Source organism: Psammomys obesus, unplaced genomic scaffold (genome assembly GCF_907164565.1).
Source record: "Psammomys obesus unplaced genomic scaffold, mPsaObe1.curated_primary_1811, whole genome shotgun sequence".
Lineage (NCBI taxonomy): Eukaryota > Metazoa > Chordata > Mammalia > Rodentia > Muridae > Psammomys > Psammomys obesus.
Genome location: NW_026585587.1, coordinates 2827083 through 2849509, shown reverse-complemented (window position 1 = coordinate 2849509; position 22427 = coordinate 2827083). Strand labels below are relative to the sequence as shown.

Genomic DNA, 22427 nt, shown 5'->3' with positions numbered 1-22427 from the left:
CCTTCCTTCCTTCCTTCCTTCCTTCCTTCCTTCCTTCCTTCCTTCCTTCCTTCCTTCCTTCCTTCCTTCTTTTTCTTCATCTTTTATTTATTTTTTGACAAAGCAAGTCACTTACCTGTTTAAGACTGGAACATAGCATCAAAGTTCATAAGTTTTTACTTTTAAGTGAAAACACATGGAAGAGCAGCTGTTGCTCTTGACTTCATTTTGAAGAGATATTAGTGTGCATGCATATGTGTGTGTGTGTATACATGTGTGAGTCTGTGTGTGTGAATATTATAAAATGACCATTGTTTCCTTCTCTGTATTTACAGTGTTCATGACACAAGGTAGTTAGCTCACTGTACTTTTTTTTATTTAAAGAGTATTTTGAATTTACATTTTACTCCAAAACACTCATGGAATTGTGTAGTTTCAAAGGAATAAAATTGTTTAATTTTACTAATAAAAATGTTTAAGTCCTCTATTCAAGATTAGAAAAATAACATAGTTCCTAAGTGGAAATTATACCTGAAGTTATAGGGTATAAAGAAATTTTATTAAAAGTATATGCAAAATCTACATAAAGACTCTTTTCTATTTGAGCATATGACAACTTATTGGCTGAATAAAAGTAAATTTTCTGTCATCTGCTTGGAGTAACTTTTATCTCCCTTCAGTGTGCCTCTTTTTAAAAGCTAGGATTCTTTTCCTTCTTTTTTATATTGTGTGTGTGTGTGTGTGTGTGTGTGTGTGTGTTGTTCATGTTAGTGATGTGAAGTTTAGCCATGGATAATCATCAATTAACTTAAACATAAAAGTGTGACGGGAAGATTAGCATTTTTATTTTGCTAAATAAAAGATCTATCATGCCACTGGGTTTTACAGGGTTAATTATTCTGTTTTATGAAAGTGTTCAATACATTCATTGTAGAAACATAAACCACATAATGTGCTTTTTAGGAAAAGAAATAAAACATCCAAAGTGCATCGCGCTAGTGCAGAGAGTAAAGGCATTTTATACTTTTAGAATTAGTTTTGAAAATGCTGTGCGTTGATGCTACACTGTTAACTTACCTTTACATTATCTTTTATTAATTAGTGAGTGATTTGTAACAAATAAGCTATTGGCAGTTGGCTCTTTTTAAGAAGAAAATTTTGGATTAATCTTAGCTATTAATTTAAATTTGATTTTTATTAGAATGATATGTGATAGTTGTTTTCTGAAATTTCTGGCTATCTGTTAGGTAATACTGCCCTCAGAGGGCCAAGGTAAGTAAATTCATTTTTAACATCGAGAAGTAGCTTTCCAAGTATTTGGTGTGTGAGCTTAATTTGGGGAGGAGAATGAGTTTATTTGAATAAATGAGTTGTGTTTGATTTCTCATTGTGTTTCTTTGATTTGCTCTGTCTCTTAAAACATGTTAAATGTGGCTGGGCACTTCAATTTGATGACAACATTTAGGCACAGTTCTTTTTTGGAAAATAATTAACAGCTGACTGGCAACAAATTGCTGCATTAGCTCCATATACAAAGAGGATGAGAAAAATCACCTACTTGGGGAAGTCAAGGTGGTTTTACTTGTGTGTAAGTTACTTTTTCCAGCACCTAACTACAGATATTAAAGAATTTGTATTTAAAATAATTTGCATTTCTACATTTCACTCCGTGTAATACCATTCATTGAAATAAGAGCACATTTCCCCTTCCATTTAAAATATATAAACAAATTTAAATTTTAATCAAAAATTTTAAATCAAGAATAATGTACATAAATTATGTGTGAAATATAAGTACTTTATACTTATCTATAAAAGATCAGCAGTTAAGAATATACTTTTTCCTAAGTAATTTTGAAATCCAAGACTAATATATAGTTTAATGTGTTTAAGAGTTCAGAGTGAGATTAAATTCTACAATAAAAGAGAAAGTACAAGAAAGAAATAATGTCCAAAGAATGAGGTGCAGCTTTTGCTTTGTTCTTTTTGCATGTAGTAATTTTTTGTTGTTATTTTCAATGCAGGGATACTCTGTGTAGCCCTGGCTGTCCTGGACTCACTTTATAGACCTCTGCCTCCCTGAGTGCTGGAATGATAGGTGTGCGCCATCACACCTGGGTGGCATGTAGCATCTTTTTTTCTTTTTTTAGAAACTAATTTATTTATTTATTTTATTAATTACAATTTATTCATTTTGTATCCCAGCTGTAGCTTCCTCCCTTGTCCCCTCCCAACTCTACCCTTCCTCCTCCTTCTCCCATGCCCCTACCCAGTCCACTGAAAGGGGAGGTCCTCCTCTCCTTCCCTCTGACCCTAGTCTATCAGATCTCATCAGGCCTGGCTGCATTGTCTTTCTCTGAGACCTGGTAAGGCTGCTCCCTCCTCAGGGGAGGTGATCAAAGAGAGACAGTTTCTGTTTCACATACTAGGAAACCCACTTGGACACTGAGCTGCCATGGGCTACATATGTGCATGGGTTCTAAGTTATCTCCATGCTTGGTCCTTGTTTGGTGTATCAATCTCAGAAAAGACCCCTGTGCCCAGATTTTTTGGTTCCGTTGCTCAACCATGTTCTCAGCAGCTTTATTCATAACAGCTAGAATCTGGAAACAACCTAGATGTCCCTCAATGGAGGAGTGAATGCAGAAATTGTGGTACATTTACACAATAGAATACTACCCAGGTGTTAAAAACAAGGAAATCATGAAATTTGTAGGCAACTAGGAACTAAAAACAATTCCTGAGTGAGGTATCCGAGAAGCAGAAAGATAAACATGGTATATACTCATTTAAAATAAGTGGATATTAGACATATAATATAAGATAAACATACTAAAATCTGTACATCTAAAGAAGCTAAGCAAGAAGGAAGACCCTGGGTAAGATGATCAGTTTTCATTCAGAAAGACAAACTGGATGGACATAAGAAGAGGGAGAAAATGGAACAGGACAGGAGCCGATCACAGAGGGCCTCTGAAGGGCTCTATCCAGCAGGGTATCAAAGCAGATGCTGAGACTCATAACCAAACTTTGGGCAGAGTGTAGGGAATCTTATGAAAGAGGGGGAGATGAAAGACCTGGAGGGGACAGGAGCATGTAGTATTTTTAATGAGATTAGAAAGATTTTAAATGACACAGGGCAAGAGGAGGAACATGGGATGGGGAGAAGAGGGAGAGAGGGAGGGACCACGAGGAGAGGAGGGAGGAGGCTACAGCTGGGATACAAAGTGAATAAGTTGTAAATAATAATAATAATAATAATAATAATAATAATAATAATAATAATGATGATGATGATGATGATGATGATGATGATGATGAAGAAAAAGTATCCCAAGAGAAAGATACACATGGTATATACTCACTTATATAGACCTATAAGATATGATAAACATAATGAAATCTATACACCTAAAGGAGATAAACAAGAAAGAAGACCCAGGGTAAGATGATCAATCCTCACTTAGAAAGACAAATGGGATGGACATTGGATGTAGGAGAAAACAAGTAACAGGACAGGAGCCTACTACAGAGGGCCTCTGAAAGACTGTCTAGGATTGTATCAAAGCAGGTACTAAGACTCATAACCAAACCTTTGGCCGAGTGCAGGGAATCATATGAAAGAAGGGGGAGTTAATATGACATGGAGAGGATAGGAGCTCCACAAGGACCAAATATATTAGGGCACAGGGGTCTTACATGAGACTGTTTCTCCTACCAAGGACCATGTATGGATATAACCTAGAACCTCTGCTCGGATGTAGCCTGTGATAGCTCAGTAACCAAGTGGGTTTTCCCTAGTAAGGGGAACAGGGACTATTTCTGACATGAATGCAATGGCTGGCTCTTTGACCTCCCCAACCCTCAAGGGAGGAGCAGCCCTGCTAGGCCACAAAGGAGAACTTTGAAGCTAGTCCTGAAGATACCTGATAAAACGGGGTCAGATGAAAGGGGAGGAGGTTCTCCCCTATCAGTGGACTTGGAAAGGGGCAGGGAGGGTGGGATTGGGAGGGAATGAGGGAGGGGGATACAGCTGGGATACAGAGTTAATAAAATGTAACTAATAATAAAAATAAATAAATAAAAATTCAAACAAAAGTAATTAAATGTTTGGTAGTATATCTGATTTATTGACTTTTGAGGATTACTTGATAATGAGTTATGAAAGGCTTTCTATGAGAGTATTAGTGTTCTTTTTTAAATCAAGATCATTGTTAGAATGGTGGATAAAAATATAAGCAAATATCTAAATTAAAGTTTTTTTTACATATGGTGTTTCATGAGTGTGTAGAGGCTAGATTTCAGTGTCAGGTACCTTCCTTCATCATTCTCCATCTCCTTAGTTTTTGAGGTAAAAGTAACTCATTGGAAGTTGACATGAACAGCTAGACTGGCTGACCTGTGAGCCCCAGAGATCACTTGTCCCTGATTCCCAAGTACTGGGCATGCAAGCATGTGCATCATGCCCAGAACTGTTATGCAGGGTCTGGCGATGGAACTCAAGTCCTCGTCCTTCTCTAGCTAACGCCTTACCAACTATTGCCCCTAAATTTCCTTTACTTGCCTTAACAAAGAATTTAATACATGATTATAATGTATTGCCTTTTTATCTTTTCCTCCCCCCTAAGTCTTTTTCATTGTTTTTTATACCATAAGATCTTTTAATTTATTATCAAACAATTATATCATTATGAACAGATGTTTTGTGTTCGTTATGTTAATCTATTTTTCTATTTTTGTTTTCCCCATTTTTCAAAAGAGGAAACTGAGGCATACAGAGATCGATATGCCTAGTTTGTCATTCACGTACTTAGTGTATTAAGTGAAAGAACTGTCATTTGAATCTGGACAGTTGGGTTCATAACCACCGTGAGCAGAATGATAAAAGGATGTTTTTTATGTATCTGTCTATTCACATGTCACCTTCATCCTCTACTGCCTTTCTGCTATGTCTCAATTTCCTTGTGGCTCTTTCTGCAGTGGGGATGTTCCAGTGCTCGCCTCTCTTTTGTATGAAGAGGTAAAACCTGAACACAAGGATTAGCTGAGGACTTTTAAGTTTTCTTTGCTTCCATTTTACCCCCTTTTTTGTAACCCAAATATGATGAACATTGTAGATGATTGTTTAAGGAAAATAAGGAAGAGAGAATGTTGAAAGGTACAAATTTACCCTTAAAATAATAGAGGCCATGGGTTCGATGATACATCATTTTTAGGGTCCCATACCACTAGAAGTTGGTCATTGAGAGATTCATTGGCAAAAGTGTAAAATAAAGTGGTATTCTTCCCACTAATTTTCATGAAGTAGGAGTGAATTCAGCAGCAGGGTTGAACTACTTGACAGTTTTTCTCTCCCACATAGCATAGGCCTCCCTGATTAGTGATCTCTACACTTGTGTAGTACTTGCACAGATAACAAAGGAGAGGTGGGGAGTAATTGTATTATACTGAGATGTCCTGAGTATTTTGTCATGAGTGTGGCAGAATAGTGGCAAATTATTTATTTGCTCAGTTAGTAGTTATTTCTTAGTCTGATCTGTTCTAGGTATTGAACAAGATATGATGAGTAGGTTTGTGTTATGGTTACATTGTTTCCATATTTGATTTAATGAGGCTATTTACTATAATTAAATTATATATAAGATATTACTAGATTTAAATATGTAGATAGAATGATGTGATAAATATTGTTTACAGTATGGAAATTAATCTTTTCTAATGACATTATATGTTTAAATTTGTCCCATTTCTTTGCAGATTTTTTTGGTCTTATTGTTTTGTTTGGAGGCAAGGTCTCTACAGAGCCCTGGGTGTCCTGGAACTCACTGTGTAGACTAGGCTGTCTTCAAACTCTCAGATATCTGCCGTCCTCTGTCTTTGCAGTACTTATAACATTTCCACTTTATTAAAATAGTGTAGAAATGACTTCTTGTTCAAATGCTACGGTATGATGTAGAAATGGAGGGGTTTTGTAATGTAGAAAAAGAAAGCTCTGTTTTCACAATGTACTAGGGCGTAAGTAAAAGCAAAATAATAATTTAGCTCACATTTAACCCAGCAGGAAGCTGAGTACAGATTGAGTAATTCTCCACAACATATCTCCTTCTATGTAAACTAATCTCACGGTTTATTCTTCATTAAATTGCCAGGATGCTATTTTCTATTGGCAACATTGTGTGCAGCATTTTGTGTTCTCCACTCCCCCTTGATTTTCTCAGTAAAATTTGATAGTATAACACTGTTAGGCTATTGTTTTGTTTATAGAGTAATTAAAAAGTATTATTTCTTGGTTTAAAATGTGATGTTGCCTAAAAATAATAGGTTCCAGGGTTTTATTAACCAGGTTGCCGAGTATCATTAAACAAATATTAGAATGCTTAAAGGTAAGGTGGTAATTATTCAGATTCTGGAAAAATTAAAAAAAATAAATAAAAATAAAAAACAACCTACAGATAAAGCACTGACCAATTAGCCACACTGAGGTCTTAGAGAAGTTAAAGTTGGTCCAGCAATACCTTACAGCAGTGATTCTCAACCTTCCTAATTCTGCAACTATTTTAATCCAGGAGTTCCTTATGTTGTAGAGTCCCCAAACCATAACATAATTTTTTGTTAATACTTTATACATGTAATTTTGCTACTGTTATGAATCGCAATGTTAATGTTTATGTTTTCCAATGGTTTTCAGAAACCCCTGTGAAAGGGTTTTTCAACACTCCCTGAAGGGTCATGAGCCACAGATTGAGAAACACTGCTTTACAGTATATGATACATAGATTACTTTTTAAAAATTGTGTCAGCGTTAAAGCAAAAAGGGATCCTAACCTTCCTTTGGAAGTCGGCATGAAAATTATACTTAGTATAAAAATGACAAGTTTATGCATTATGCAGTGGAAGCAAAATTTCTTGATTATAATCTAGTTCTCAAAATAATCATGAAGGAACATATGGAAAAGCAGAGAAATGTGGGTACATCTGGAAAGCTTTTAAGACATCTTGAAAGTACAATGTAGAATCACCAACATTGTAAACAACTTGCATGTAGGTAGTTACAGTGGTGATATTGTCCAGTTCAGGAGCAGACAGATCTCTGAAGCAGGAGTTTGCAGTGCCTCCTCATCTTAGAATCAGCAAAGCCACAACAGAATATTGATATATTGAAAAATTTTTTTACTGCAGTTACTCCCTGACAACCAATAGTATCAAGTACTCCTTTCTCTAGGCACATGTATAGATATTTGGGAATGTCAGAGAATCAGAGATGTTGCTTTTACTTGATGGAGTTAAAGGTACCGCATAGTGGTCATAGTCAGCACTGATGAGTTAAAAGAGAAGGAAGAAGTATTTGAAGGAATCAGTGAAGGAAAATGATACAACTGTTCTTCATTAGAAATGAGTAAATACATTTTTATCTAGAAAACTTGGTTTTGAGTACTTCTATGTCTTAAACTATTGTGTCCAAACTGACCTCAAACTTCTAAGTTCTTGGGACCCTCTTTCTTCAGCTTCCTGTCTATCTGGGGCTGCAAATGTGTACCAGAGCCCAGTTTTATTTCTCATTATAATCTCTCACCAACATTCATTCTTACAGCTTACTAGACTTAAAATTTAGTTAGGGTGGTATTGTATCTGTAGAATCCTTATTTTACACTGTCAGTACTTGTGTATATTTCAAAACTAAATTATTTTTACATTTTTAAGACTTTTATTTTCTTTGTATAGGTCCTTTGTCTGTATGTATGTCTGTGAACCACAAGTGCAGAGGCCAGAAGAGGCCATTAAATCCTTTGACACTGGGATTACAGTTCATTGTAAGGCAGCATGTGCGTGGTGGGAACTGAACCTGAGTCCTCTAAAAGACTAGTCAGAGCTCTTAACCACTGGGCCATGCCTTCAGCCCCACAACACTAATTTTTTTTTTTAACTGATTCAGTCCATTATACACCTTTTCCCTAACTTCTAAAAACATGTTTTCAGGCATAGTCTTTGATGTGTGGTGCTTGGTGACTACTTAGAATGAGCGATCTATAGCCTATATTGCCTTTGGTGTGTTTTGTAAACAAATCCAGGTGTTTTTTTTTTTCTTTGTTTTTAACTTATTCAAACTAACACATATTCAAAGCCAGCTGATCAGAGTTTTTCAGGGACATTGATAGAAATCACAAAAGAATTTAGCAGTTCTAATTTCCTGAAGGACAAAGAAATAACATTTGAATGACTCAGTGAAAGGTTACAGTCTACATATTACAGTTTTTAAAAACTGGAAAAACTAAGTTATATATGTGTATGAATGTGTGTGTGTGTGTATATATATATATATATATATATATATATATAGTTCAGACATATATCTCTGTATAGACATAAGTTTGTTAAAGTTTTAAGCTGTATGTTAAAATAATAGTATTTCTGGGCCAGAGAGAGCTGCTCTGTGGTGAAAAACACACTGTTCTTCAGAGGACTGGAGTTTGGTTTCCATCACCCATGTCAGGCTGTTCACAACCACCTCCTTCTAGGTCCAGTGAATCTAAATCTTTTTCTGGACTCCGTGGGTACCTGCATTCACCATGCACATGCCCTCCCCGCATATGTGTTAAAATAATGAAAACAAATCTTAACGAAAGTTTTATACACCTGAATCTAGCTTAAAAGATCATTTTTTAATTGATGCTATGCATTTTATTAATGTTTTCTAATCATACGACTATTCCTGGATAATTACAGTGCTGATTACAAATTATGTGAATTAGCAATGGTTCCATTTAATAACAAAATCTAATGCCTGATATATGGCAAGCAGTATTTTAAGAGCTTCTATATTATGTCCTTTCATAGTTTGGGTAGGTACTATGGTAATTCTCACTTTCCAGTTGGAATGTGATGAGGGTAAGTTTTCTTAGTGAAGTGGTGGCTTAGTCGTGGTTCACATACAAAGCGTGTGCCCAGAGTCTTTCTTCCAGGCATTGTATCACAGTGTCTGACTTACAGTGATGAAGCAGTATGTGTGTGTGAAGTAGTAGTTTGAAATGTTTGATTAGTTTTTTAATTCTGTGGTACATCAAGTAGGAGTGACCACTGGTAACTTTAATCAGCAATATCACACATATAGATTAATTTAAATTTATTCACTGATAGTAATTAGGATCTTTAATTTTCTGTGAGAAAATATGATGTAAACTAATTCCCTATTCTATGTTATAAGGAGCATATTCTTAAGATGATGAGTTTGTATAACTGAATTCTAAATGGTTGATTTATAAGATTTCTTAAAAAATAGTGCTATAATTAGATCAAATCATTGATCTGGGTTGTATCTGTTTTATTAAGGCAAAAATTATTTTGCCTAGTTATTATTATCATTTATTTTTAGCCTAGCCCATGTTAGCATAGACTATTGAGGGTAGGTTTTCAGTTTACGAGTATGAATTCAAAGTTTTCCACTGGTACATCTTTCATTTTGCTTCTAACTTTCTGCTTTTCATAGACTAGAGCCATTTTAAGCTTCTTCCAACACCCTAACCTTAAGACAGAATTGGATATTTATTACTCTAATTCATCTTGAAGAACAGAAGCCTGGCTTATGTTTAAGCATCCTTTCCAGTTATGTATCTGAACATGTAACAGACATCTCCAAGTAAATACAGATGAGAGGCTGTTGGAACATTTAATCTGTTTTTGGTCTAGGCATATATGAACTAGGGTATTTTCTGATACTTTCAGCTTTTAAAAACTATAATGATGATTTTAAACTAAGTACTAATGAATAATGAAATAAAGTTTAAGTATGTAGACTCATTTAAACTGAAGACTTTAAACAATGTAATTTGACATTAGATGAAGAACTTTGGGGGACCCTAAGTTGAATGTGTATCCCCCTACTCCCAATATGATCCAGTTGAGTAGGTTGTCAAAATTTTAGATAGAAAATATGCAAAACAACCTGAGAGCCAAAACAAAAATTATCATATGTGCCCTTTTTTACATAGTGGGAATCTACTCAAAACTATTGGGATATTTTTTAAATGTAATACAGGAAATAAATTATTAATAAAAAGTTAGCAAAGACTCCATATCTAGAATTATCATAATAAAGCAAGACTCTTAAATATTTTTTTTCAAATATACAGTTCACAAATAAGAATCTCTATTGCTTATAAGAATATTTTGGAGTTTTTTAATTTTGCATTTACAAGTAATTGACTAAGTACAGCTGTATATTTCTCTCTCTTGCTAAAATAATGGATCTTTAGATTTGTTTTTGTGGATGTTGTATAAACAACTCTGAGTATAATGCATATAAAAGGAGTCTTTAATTTCTTAGGGTCGGTATATTAAATAATAATAATGACATAACAACAGAAATTTTGTCACAGTCATAGCAACACAGAAAACAAGAACATAGAAAACAAGACATGAACAGTGTTACTCTTTCTTCAAAAGCTTTAGGAGAAAATTTGTTCTTTATTTCTTGTAGTTTCTGGTGGCTCCAGGTATCTTTTAGTTTGTGCTGAATCTCCTGTCATTGTTCCCATAGTCACCTGCCTTCTCCATTACTCCATATGTTATGTTTACTCCTCTAGCAAATCTATTCTTCTAAGAGTATTTTAAATTAATATGGGGCTTTCCCAGATAATCCATGAGAAGCTGTTCTAAAAAATCTACAGCTTTATTGCCTATGCTAATAAAGGATAATATTCACAAGTTCCAGAGATTGGGATTTGTACTCTTTTTTAAAAATGTAGCATCCATCCATCCATCCATCCATCCATCCATCCATCCATCCATCCAGCATTTTGCTTGCATGTGTGCCTACATACCAGAACAGGGCACCAGATCTCACTATAATGGTTATGAGCTACAATGTGTTTGCTACGAATTAAACTCAGGACCTTTGGAAGAAGGGTCAGTGTTCTTGACCTCTGAGCCATCTCTCCAGCCCTGGATTTTATACCCTTTTGAAAGTCTATCATTTAGCTCATTATACAACCTCCAAATACTATAATCGTTTTTTGGAAAAGTAGAACACCATACATGGAATGGTGGTCCCATAATACTGATTTTAGAACTGAAAAATTCCTGTTGCTTAATAATGTAATTGTAAAAAATTCACTGTAAACAAATCTTTGGAGCTGGTTGTGCAAAAATATGCTGTGATTATATATAATGAATTATACTCATAACAATTTGACGGTTATTGGCTTACATAATTATTATTTTAGAATCACTTCCACTTAATTAAAACTGCACACTGTAAAATGTACACTTTGGCCACTAGTAACTTGTATTTATTCTGCCTTTTTATTACATAATTTCTTCTTGGTCTTGACTTAATCTTATTTTCTTCACTGTAACCCAAGGAGAAATAGGTTATTGTGGCTTGTTGTTGCTACTGTGTGGGTTCTTTTTTTAAACCCCATGCTTTGTCTCCCTGGTTTCACTCCCTAACACTAGATAGGAGATAAAGAAAGATCGAAGGGGGAAGAGAAAGAGAGAGAGAGAGACAGCCAGATAGCCAGACAACCAGACAGATATATCCATCCTTGACTCTAGTTTCTTACTCAACAGTTCTTCACAGTTTCCAGCCAAGTCCCTTCCAATGAGAGAGAGAGAGAGAGAGAGAGACAAAGAGACAGAAATCCCTGAATCTAATTTTTCCTAACCATTAAGTTTCCAGCCCAGCCCCTTCAAATGATTTTCCCAACTGTCCTCCCTCAGTTCTCCAACAGTCTGCTTAAACAGTCTCTTCTCCCAGTTTTCCCAGTTCCAGCAGCTCCAGCCTATAACAGGACCTCTTCCTCTTCTGGCTGATCCAGAGTTCATGTCAAAGACAGCGTTCCTGCTCCCCTGGTCCTACTGGATGTCTGCATGTAGAAAAATGCAGACACACCCATGTTTATCACCCTGCACAAAACTAAAGTCCAACTGGATCAAAGAGCTCAACATAAAACAAGACCTAATAAATCTGTTTGAAGGTAAAGAGGGGGAAGAGCCTTGAACTCATTGGCACAGGAGACAAAATTTCTGAACAGAACACCAACAGTACAGGCTCTAAGATCAACAATCAATAAATGAGACCTTATGAAACTGTAAAGCAAAGGACCCTCTCATTAGAACAAAATGACAGCCTACAGATTGGGAAAGGGTCTTCACCAACCCTACATCTGACAGAGGGCAAATATCTAGAATGTATAAAGAACTCAAGAAGTTAAACACCAACAAAACAAGTAATCCAATTAAAAATTGGAGTACAGAGCTAAACAGAATTCTCAACAAAGGAATATCGAATGGCAGAGAAACAGTTAAACAAATGCTCACCGTCCTTAGTCATCTGAGAAATGGAAGTCAAAACGACCCTGAGATTCTACCTCACACTCATCAGAATGGCTAAATCAAAAATTCAAGGGATGATGCATGCTGGAGAGGTTATGGAGAAAGGGGAACCCTTCTCTGTTGCTGATGGGAATGTAACCTTGTACACCACTTTGGAAATCAATCTTGTGCTTTCTCAGAAAATTATGAATAGTGCTACCTCAAGATCCAGCTGTACCACTCCTCAGCTAAGAATTCTTAAAGGACCAGTTGACTAGCAACTGGGGATCCTTTAAAAGGGCCAGGTACACAAGATAAATCACACTACAAGTTACATACCCACACCACACACATAGGCAAGAGGGTTAGGTATGTGGTAGGCTGTATGATCTAGATTTGTTCAACAATGTTTGCATAGTGACAAAATTGCCTAAGGATATATAACTGAGACCATTGCTATCAATTGGCAATGCCTGACTGTGTGTATTGTTAACACTGGATTTCAAATTGTCTATAACCTCTTGTCAAAGAGGGTAAGAAAGAAGTAGAAGTACAAGTTATAGTAAATAGTAAGTTAGGAAAAGGTTGTCCTTGAAGACTTTTATCTATTTCCTACACTGATTCTCCAAGGTTTAGCAGGAAGAGTTCCTACAAAATTTGAATGCATATTAGTGTCCATAAAATTTTTTCTTGCTTTTTTGACATTTTGTTTCAATCATAAACAAGCTGTCTCATAAATTAGTTGAGACCTACGAGCTTTAAGTACAAAAGAAAGGTAACTTGGTTTTAATATATTGAGTATTAGCTTAGAATGAGGATGTTGTGTTTTGGAGGCTGCGTCTCATTCAGGACAAGATGTATTGAGTATTAGCTTAGATTATGGGGGCCTAGGAGATGGCTTAGTCTGTACAGTACTTGATGTATAAAATGTAAGGACTTGAGTTCAGATCCTCAGTACCCATGTCAAGAGCTGGTTGCAGTGCTTGAGACCCGAGATCCCAATGTTTGGAATGCAGAGACAGAGAGAGCTTGAGGCCTCTCTTGCTGGCCTTCATGTATCCATTTGTTTGCATGTGCATGCATACAACCCACATTGCAACATTTCAACTAAGTATCTTATGGCTGGTTATTAGTAGTTTGTCTTAATTATTTATTACAGGAATGGTTTTGTTTTGTTCTGGGCATATAACCCTATAAAATCTAGGATTTTCTGTTTGTACTTCAAAGAACACCCTATGACATTTTTTTTATCTGAACTCTGATTGCTGGAATCACTGCACCAGTAGTAGAAGTACTCAGTTAATCTTCCATAATCAGCTGGAAATGACCCATTGGGACACCATAGAAACAGCTCTACCAAAGTAGTGCTTAGTCTTCACTGTACTCAGTGTCATGCCAGGAAGTCACAAAAACTAGCTTTTTTTTAACATAGTTCTAGTCTAGGAAAGTTCCTTTATGTTTGCTGAGCAAAGTGGCAAGAGATACTGCCCTTTTTGTTGTTTACTCACTGGCTGAATTTGTGTCCTCTGTAAGGATCATTCTTATTCATTCCAGTTTTGGAACTAGAAAAGGAATATTTAATAAGGCTGACACACACTTGCTGAAATAAGAATTTTTCTTCAGAATTTTTGGGGAAACCTATAAAAGGTTCTTTGTGCTCTGCTCCCTGCTTTCCCCTGCCTGAAAATATTTAGCTCCTTTCTCCAGATGTTTATTAGGCATATCTGACTGAAATCTGGTGGAATGCTAGAATAAGCTCCATGATGGTAAAGTTTTTTTTTTTTTCTTTTACTTTTTTCTTTTTCATTTTTTTGGTGGTGGTGGAGGGGTTCCAACTTGTGTTCCCAGCACCTGGAACTGAGTATATGAATGAATATACTGCAAGTTTATTTATGTTATAAATGAACGATGACAGGAATCAGAAAGCAAATTAAGAATGTTGATTGAAAATTTTATACTCAATTTAGTTAAGTGTACAGCTCAGTTGCTGAGTAAATGAATCAGTTCAAAACTATTAATAAAACATTTTCAAGAATACTGCTTTTTTTAAGTGAACGTGGAATTTTCTGTTTTCCATTGTTTTTTCCTTTGGTGCAAATAAGTTTATTACTGTCTAGATGTAATGCATTTTTCTTAAGGAATATACGATAAGCTCATTTTCACACAACTCAGACAGCTGTAAGGCCTACTGTAGGCCACACTAAATATTTTAAATCCTACAGTTACCTTATTTTAAAAGATATATTTGTCATATTTATCATCACCTGAACATGTAAATACTTAAGATGCTAAAGGAATTAGGTTTAGAATTTAAAAATTGTTTTTATTTTAATTTAACATTTACCAAGCGAATGTATTTTGTTCTATTTCACACAAAAAAGAAGTGATTGTTTTATGATTTGGTCTGTCTATATTTTTTAAATGGATTTGTTTCATTTTATCTTTGGTATGATTGTGAAATTGTTACTTGCTATTCAGCTTGATAAACATGTATTATAGCAGTATAAATCTCCTCTTGTTAACAACAGTCTTTAGAACCTAAATGCTAATTATTAATTAGAGATTGACACCTAACAATGTAAAATTATATAGGAATGTATAATTAATAGGGAAGAATCAAATAATGAGGGCAGTCAACACAGGAGCTACTTTATGTTTTGATTAGGAACTGTGAATTTAAGTACTCTTCGCTTTATAAATTTAAATTACGTGGTTGCTAAGAATAGAAACCTTTTTAGTAAAAGAGAAGGCATCAGGTCTGTGTGTGTGTTTGTGTGTGTGTGTTGAGATTTCTTATATCTACCCATATATGTGTGTGAAATATTTATATATGTATTTATCTTTTTTAGTCACTTTGATTATCAATCAAGTGATAGGCAGTAAGTAGGAGTATTAGTGTAAACTGTAAGTAAACAAAGACTGGCAGTATTTGCTGCGATAATGAAAGTTGAGCTCCAAGAATTTTGGAAAACATATCTACTGTCCTGAGCACTAAAGCCTCCCAGTAGTTTAAAAGGAGTTTGTTTGTTTTTTAAAAAATGAAATTGAATAGTGATAAGAAATATAAGTGTATGAAGTGTTTCAACTGTGAAAGTTGAACTGCTTAAATCAGTAAACCAATATCTGTATGATTAATGCATGATTTTTAAAATTGTGTTTAGTATACAGTTACTCAAGGTGCAATCTGAATAAACCCGTAGGGTATTTGAACCGTCTTCCCTTTTTCAGTTACCTACTTGACTTGTTGAATTTCCCCTTATATTTCAACTAGAACAATATATTTTAATAGATTGAATGTATTAACAGAAAAGTCCAGCTATTTGTATTGAAGAGATAGGTAGAAATGCTATAGAGTGAAGCTTTTCTTATTAAAGACCAGGTTTAACCATAAAATCCTGGTCTTTTCCTTTTGCCTTCCTAGTGGTAGGATTACATGCCACCATTCTGGCTCAGAAAATAGTTGTGTGTGTTTGTTTTTTAATGTATATATGTTTCGTTAAATGTAATGAGTTTGGTTTTTTGTTTGTTTGTTTGTTTTGAGTCAGGATCTTTGTAACCTTGGCTGTCCCAGAGTTCACTTTGTAGACCAGGTTGTTCTTGAAGTCACAGAGATCCAGATAACCCCTTGGTTCTTTTCTCTTCTGCTTTTTTTCCTTCCTCTCTTCCTTTCCACGTCCTTCTTCCCTTTCTCACTCACTCAGTCCATACTGCTGTCCTCAGTCTTGGTTTGTGGCCCTGGAGTGCTGAGAAAACAGGTATGAACTGCTATGGCTGTTTTGCCATAGTGCTGTCATGGCATTACCCCTGCTTTTTCAAATTTTTGTCCTATTTTGGTACATAGTTAGGAGCTCATATAAATCTAATAAATTATACATTTATCTATTATAAGTTCTGCCTTATTAGTACTATGTATTGTATTTCCTTCTAATGTAAGTTTGGTGTGTTTTGAGCTTCATTAACTCATTTTTTTTGTTTTTGTTTTTTTTTTTTCTTTTTTTTAATTTTGTGACTTGTTCACATGCATTGTGTGAAAGGTTATTTTTCTAGAGAGGAATTAAGGTTAAGATTTAACAAGGAAGTGCGCCTATAACAATCTCATATTCTGGAGGCTGAGGCAAGAAGATCAAGTTTGAGGCAAGCCTGGGCTATGTAGCAGTGAGACCCTGTCTTAAAAAGGAAAAAGAATTAACTTCTTCCACCCTTTTTGGAAAACAAAACCCCAGTATTATTGGTCATGAAAATCGAATGTGTATTTCAACTCGGCTTATGATGTGTTTTTCTCTGAAATTCATAAATACTAAGTGGGTGATTTACTAGGGCTTTCTAAAATGGTGGAAAACATCCTATAACAACCATCTGATAAAGTGAAAAACTGAACAAAATGTGTATTCATTCAGAGGAATGATTCTCTAAAGGAATAAGAGTGCAAGTGAATAGTCAAAGTATGGAATCATTAAAATCAAAGTGTTTGGGTTTTTATTGAATCTTAATTGTAAACTTACTTATTTGCTTTTGTGGGGAGCAGCCTTGCCAGGCCACAAAGGAAGATGATGCAGCCAGCCTTGATGAGACCTGATAAGCTAGGGTCAGATAGAAGGGGAGGAAGTCCTCCTCTATCAGGGGACTAGGGAAAAGGCATAGGGGTAGAAGGGGGAGGTGGGAATTGGAGGAGATGAGGGAAGGCGCTGCCAAGGGGATACAAAGTGAATAAATTGTAATAAATAAATATATAAATAATATTAAATTAAAAAAATTGGAGACCAGTGTTCTAAGATATGTTATAGCATAATTTATTTTTAATATAAAAGTTACTTCATTTTTTTGACATTAACATGTGTATTCTCTCCATGTAGGGGAATACATAAAAAATTGGAGGCCAAGATACTTCCTATTGAAGACAGATGGCTCATTCATAGGCTACAAAGAGAAACCTCAAGATGTGGACTTACCGTATCCCCTCAACAACTTTTCAGTGGCGAGTAAGTGGACAACAATTGGTAGTTCACCTTAGTTTCACTTGTTTGGCAAGTATGTTAATGTATCTGAGAAACCATTACAAAATTCCAAAGAAATGACCAACTCTGTAAGAAATTTCAGCTCATTAAGATAGGAATCTTATACAATGCAATACAGTTTACTGTTTTTATAAAGTTGAATATGATAAATATAATTACCCACCTGTGCAACTTAATTTTTTTTAATAAAGTATAAATAAACACTATGAACTTGGTTGTAAGATGTTACCCTACTAGCCAGGCATGGTGGCACACATCTTTAATCCTAGCTTATACTTACTGATACAATAAAAAGAACTTTATGTGTTAATCCAGAAGCAAAGCATTTTCAAGTTCTATGGTGTTAAAATAAAAATTTTAGTTAGATGACCTTCTTTACTCTGTATCTGTTAGATATGTTTGAAAAAGATGGGAGGAGAATTGAAGTTTATAATCATAATTAACAAAAAACCCTAGAAAGAAAACATTTTTTAAGTGTTATGAAATTCATTTTACCATGTAAGAACTTCAAACTTTATTTTTAGTTTTTAAAATAAAACTCAGAGTGTGGAATTACAACTAATTGAAGAAGGATACTATATTTTATTTTCCAAATTTTTTATCTAATTTTTTATGCAACATATTTTGCTCATGCTCTTATCCTTCTGAATAATTCTTTCAAATCTTCCTTAGAAACTAATTTTAAACCCTTGCATTAATATCGGTGATTTCTTACATAGAGAATTTTTTAACTTTTGAAATGAGAGCTCCATGTGCATATATATGTGTATATTTAAAAAAATAGCCTTTTCTCTGTTTATCAAATCATGTTCATTATATTTTAATGGCCCTGGTAAATAAGAAATTACTAAATCATTTTGGCAACTGGAATAGGCTATAGTGGGTTTTTAAATTGCTTTAAGATATATATTTCAGTCTAAAGGTATTTTAATTGAAAATTTGCTTATTAAAGTGATAGAAACTATCTTTTAAACAGTTGTCATGTCTCACCTGAAGCGTTCGTCCATTTAACCAGCAATTCTTTTGGCTTGTCTGAAATAATTTATAAAAGTACAGAAAAATGTATCTACTGATCAAAATGCAGCATTTTTTTGACCTTATGAAATTTCACACCCCAACAAGTTTTAAAGACATACTGTATGTCACAGTCTGCCAACATCTGCTCTAACACTTCCACTGGCAGAGGCTGAAATAAATGTGTACTTATGGAGAGAGATCCTATTTAGTGACTGACAGCTTCTTGACAAAATAAATAGCAATTGACATCTGTAAATTTCATGTGCATAACCAAGTACTTGCTGGTACTTGGTTGTCACAGGTAAAGTTGTATTTAAATCCCTAATATTCAGGGGTATTATTTTAGATATTAACATGACTCCATTTTTATTTATTTATTTTGGGTAAGCTTTATTATAACTTTAAATAATACCTTCACTGAAAGGACACTAGTGAAAGAAATGGTTCAGATTTCAACTTTGGCACAAGTGCAGAACATGACTGGGGCAGATCATGTTTTTAAACTCTGATCTTAACATTTCCATCATCAGAATACTGGTCATCCGTTTCCTGCTTCTTAAGGTAGAGTTTGAGTAAGTCCTGGAGGATTAAGCAGATATAGACGCTAATTCAAACTGAAGAAGAGGTGGAGTTATTATAGGCAGAGGATGATGATGCTTTTATCCAGGATCAATGGAAGAAACTTGCCCAGGTTTCTTTGGCTGGTAGGTAGTTCTCCACTTGCCTTGGTCACAAGTGAAATATTGTTTCTCAAAGAGGCTAGGAGATGACTTGGCAGTTAACAGCATGCTGACTGTGGTTTACAGCCATCTGTAACCCTGGTTCCAGCAGATCTAACACTCTCTTCTGGTCTCTGTGGTTACCTTCATGTATATGTCACACATATAGACAAGCAGATACACACAGGTGTACACAAATAAAAGTACATTTTAAAAATTAAAGAATTTAAATAGCCTTTTAAATGATTTTAAGTTTTTTCGAAGATATGATAATAAACCCCATTGATAGGTACGATTTGAGTTCTCCATTTTTCTGCCACTTAAAAATATGTCTTCACGGCTGGCTTGGAAGATGGCTTTTTTGGTTATCTGCTTTTGTGCTGATATAAGTATCTGTGATTGGCTGTCTGATGACCATGTAAAACAAGTGCAGCAGAGCATGCCTTTATCCCATGTCTCCAGTAGCCGAGAAAGGCTGGTTCATGGAACTCATGTCTTGGCCAGCCCGTCCTGATCTGTAAGTTCTAAGCTTAAGTGAAAGACCTCCTCAAAAAGTAGGGTAGAGAGTGGTTGAGGAAGGTAACACTCGACCTTCACACACATGTGTACATATAAGTACTAATATATATATATGTGGGGGGATATGCACATGAACATTTATACATGTATATGTACTTCCAATTTTATAGAAATAGGTTTTCTACTCATCTGAAAAAATTATGAGCCAAAATTAATTTTTCTAATATTCATTATATTTGGTTTTTATCTCTTCTTAATAACATTGACCAGGCTAAAGGTATGGCTTAGTGGTAGAATACGTGCTTAGCATACATAAGGCCTTGAGTTCAGTCCACAGTATCAGGAATAAAAATTCCCAAAGGCCCTTTGTTTTCACTGAATCCATTTCTTAACCACTATTGTCTAACTTCTTCCCTTGTCTATTTGATTGAAACCACTTTTGATGATTTCTCCAGTGGCCACCACATTTCTAATGTGGGGGGAAAAGTAAACAGTTTTTTTATGGCTAAGGACACTATAAAGAAAATAAGAAGAGACATATACCTTTGTTTTGTATTAATTTTATCTAGAGTTTGAAAACCAAGAATCAAAGACTTGTCTGTTTTGTGCAGAGTTTCAGTTTGTAGCCCTGGTTGGCTTGTAACTTGCCTTGTGTATTAGGCCTCAAAGTAACAGACCTTGCTTCAGTGTCCTCAGTGATGGAGTCAAGGCGTGTAAAGTAACAAAGAGGTGGATAATCATGGGGAAGTATGCGATATGGGCTGTAATGTAATGGCAGTAGGCTGGAGAGGACTGTGAAGGCCTGATTGTTGAAAACTTTGATTACTGTCTTCAGAGTCAAGGACATTTGTTCCAGGAATAGGAAGTGCACTTGTGAAAGGAGGAACTAAGATCTGTTCTAATGGAAAGTCAGGAAGTCTTTACTAGATTTATGAACTGGTTCAGGCAGAGCAGACAAGAGAAGGTTGAAAGTAGCCTTCTTGCTTTTATTTTTTTCCTCAAATTCTAAGGTAACATATTTGGCTAAAACTCATTATTAAGCTTAGACTTAATTTTCAATTTTAATTTGTTTTCTGGATTGATATCAAGGCTGCATTTAGAACATGATGCTGACCAAAATTTTTGGATGGGGTTTCCCTCTGTGCTGTAAGGTTTCTTTGTGTCCTTGTTGTCTCCTTTGCATAATATATAATTTGTTATTTAATAAACACCTGGCTAAGGACTGCACATTTGTACATTACACTTGGATTTATAGGACTACATTGTTCCTGAATTTCTAGTTACAAACTCTGCACCATATTCCTAGTTTTTTATGCATTCACACCAAGCTGCTTTCCTGAGATATATGCTGCCATATTAATTTTACTATAAGTTATTGCCATGCTAGAAAGCTTCTAGCCTTTACCTGTCCTAGGATGATCTCAAAACAGTTGTCTATTTTTTCCTTGTTACTCAGTATTTCAGTTCTGCCTCTGCTTGAGCAGAAACCTGGATCTATTCCCTATATTTTCTTTGACTTCACATCTTTACCACACTCTCAGTCCATTTCTAGTTCTGCTGACTTTATTCTTATGTTTTAACCTATTATGTATGACTTTAACTATTTTCCTGGAATGAATCACTCTTAATCTTTCATTCTTAACTAGATTCTCTGTCTCTAGTTTGTGCCACTCATCTTCCTTCACTTGTCTGTCAAAGTGATCTTTCTAAAATTACATCCTAACTATGCCATCTCCCCATGAAAACTCTGCCTTGGATCTTCATTGCCTACTGGATGGCATCCAGATTCCTTAATGTATCATACCAGGATCTCTTCAATCTGGCCTCTCCTTTCAACTCCTGCTTCATGTCTCTTGTGCTTTGCAATTCTGCTTTAGCAGTGTTGAGCTGTTTATAGCTCTCCAAAACCTTTGCTGCTTTTCTGCTCTTTGTCTTTGCTTTTGTTTGGAATGTCTTTATCTTTTGTTTGACTATATAATTTTCTTTTGTTTTTTTAATTCATATATAAACCTCTTTCCCCATTCACTCATTCAAAACTGTTTCTCTGCCTTTCTCATATTGCTGTGTGTGTGTGACATTGTTTTTTGGTTATCTTCATGAATAACTCTCATTTACTACTAGTCTGAGTTATTCTAGGTGAAGTAGTTTGATCTTATCTCCTAGTTTCTACGTATTATGACTTCAGTGGTTTTTCTTGAATATATGAGAACATACTGTGTAAATTTCTCCTTTTTAGATAAGAAAATGAAGCCTTTGGGGTCAGTGGTATTTAAATATCAGGATTAATACGATGTGACTCAAGGCTGAAGAGATGGCTCAGTATTTAAGAGTGCATACATACTGACCTGAGTTCAACTCCCAGCTTCTGTGGTGACTCTTACCTGCCTGTAATTCCAGCTCCAGGGAAATTGATATCTCTGGCCTCCATGAGTACCTGTACTCACTGGAATGTACTTGCCCCCCCCCCCATAATTAAAATAAAATGCATCTTTAAAGAAATCTTGTAATACTCTATCCTTTTTCCTCTCATTGTACTAGAAATAATTATGTTTTTCATTGTATTACACACATATACTTCATTGTGATAAAATGCCTTAAAAGAAGCAACCGAAGGCAGGAAGATTTATTTTGGATCATATCTTTGGAGGTTATCCTGAATGATAGATTGTTGTCGTTATTGTCTTTTTTTTGTTCTTTGAGTGCATAGTGAGCAACTGCTTTATGAGGAAAGCATGTACCAGAGTAAAATGATTTATCTCATGACCAGAGAACAAAAAGAAGAAGAAGAAGAAGAAGAAAAAGGATCAAGGTTTCCTATACCCACCTTCAGGGATGTGGTACCAACAACCTAAAGACTTCACATCTCAGC

The 22427-nt window shown here is 35.1% G+C and overlaps 1 protein-coding gene across 2 annotated transcripts in view; it reads left to right on the top strand.

Moving 5' to 3' along the window:
- Positions 1-22427, top strand: part of Akt3 (AKT serine/threonine kinase 3) — a 211775-nt gene that overhangs the window by 90014 nt on the left and 99334 nt on the right. For both annotated transcript variants that reach the window (XM_055608722.1, XM_055608711.1), the window contains exon 3: positions 17142-17267. In XM_055608722.1, coding sequence (XP_055464697.1) covers positions 17142-17267 — 126 coding nt within the window. The remainder of the gene's footprint in view (positions 1-17141; positions 17268-22427) is intronic.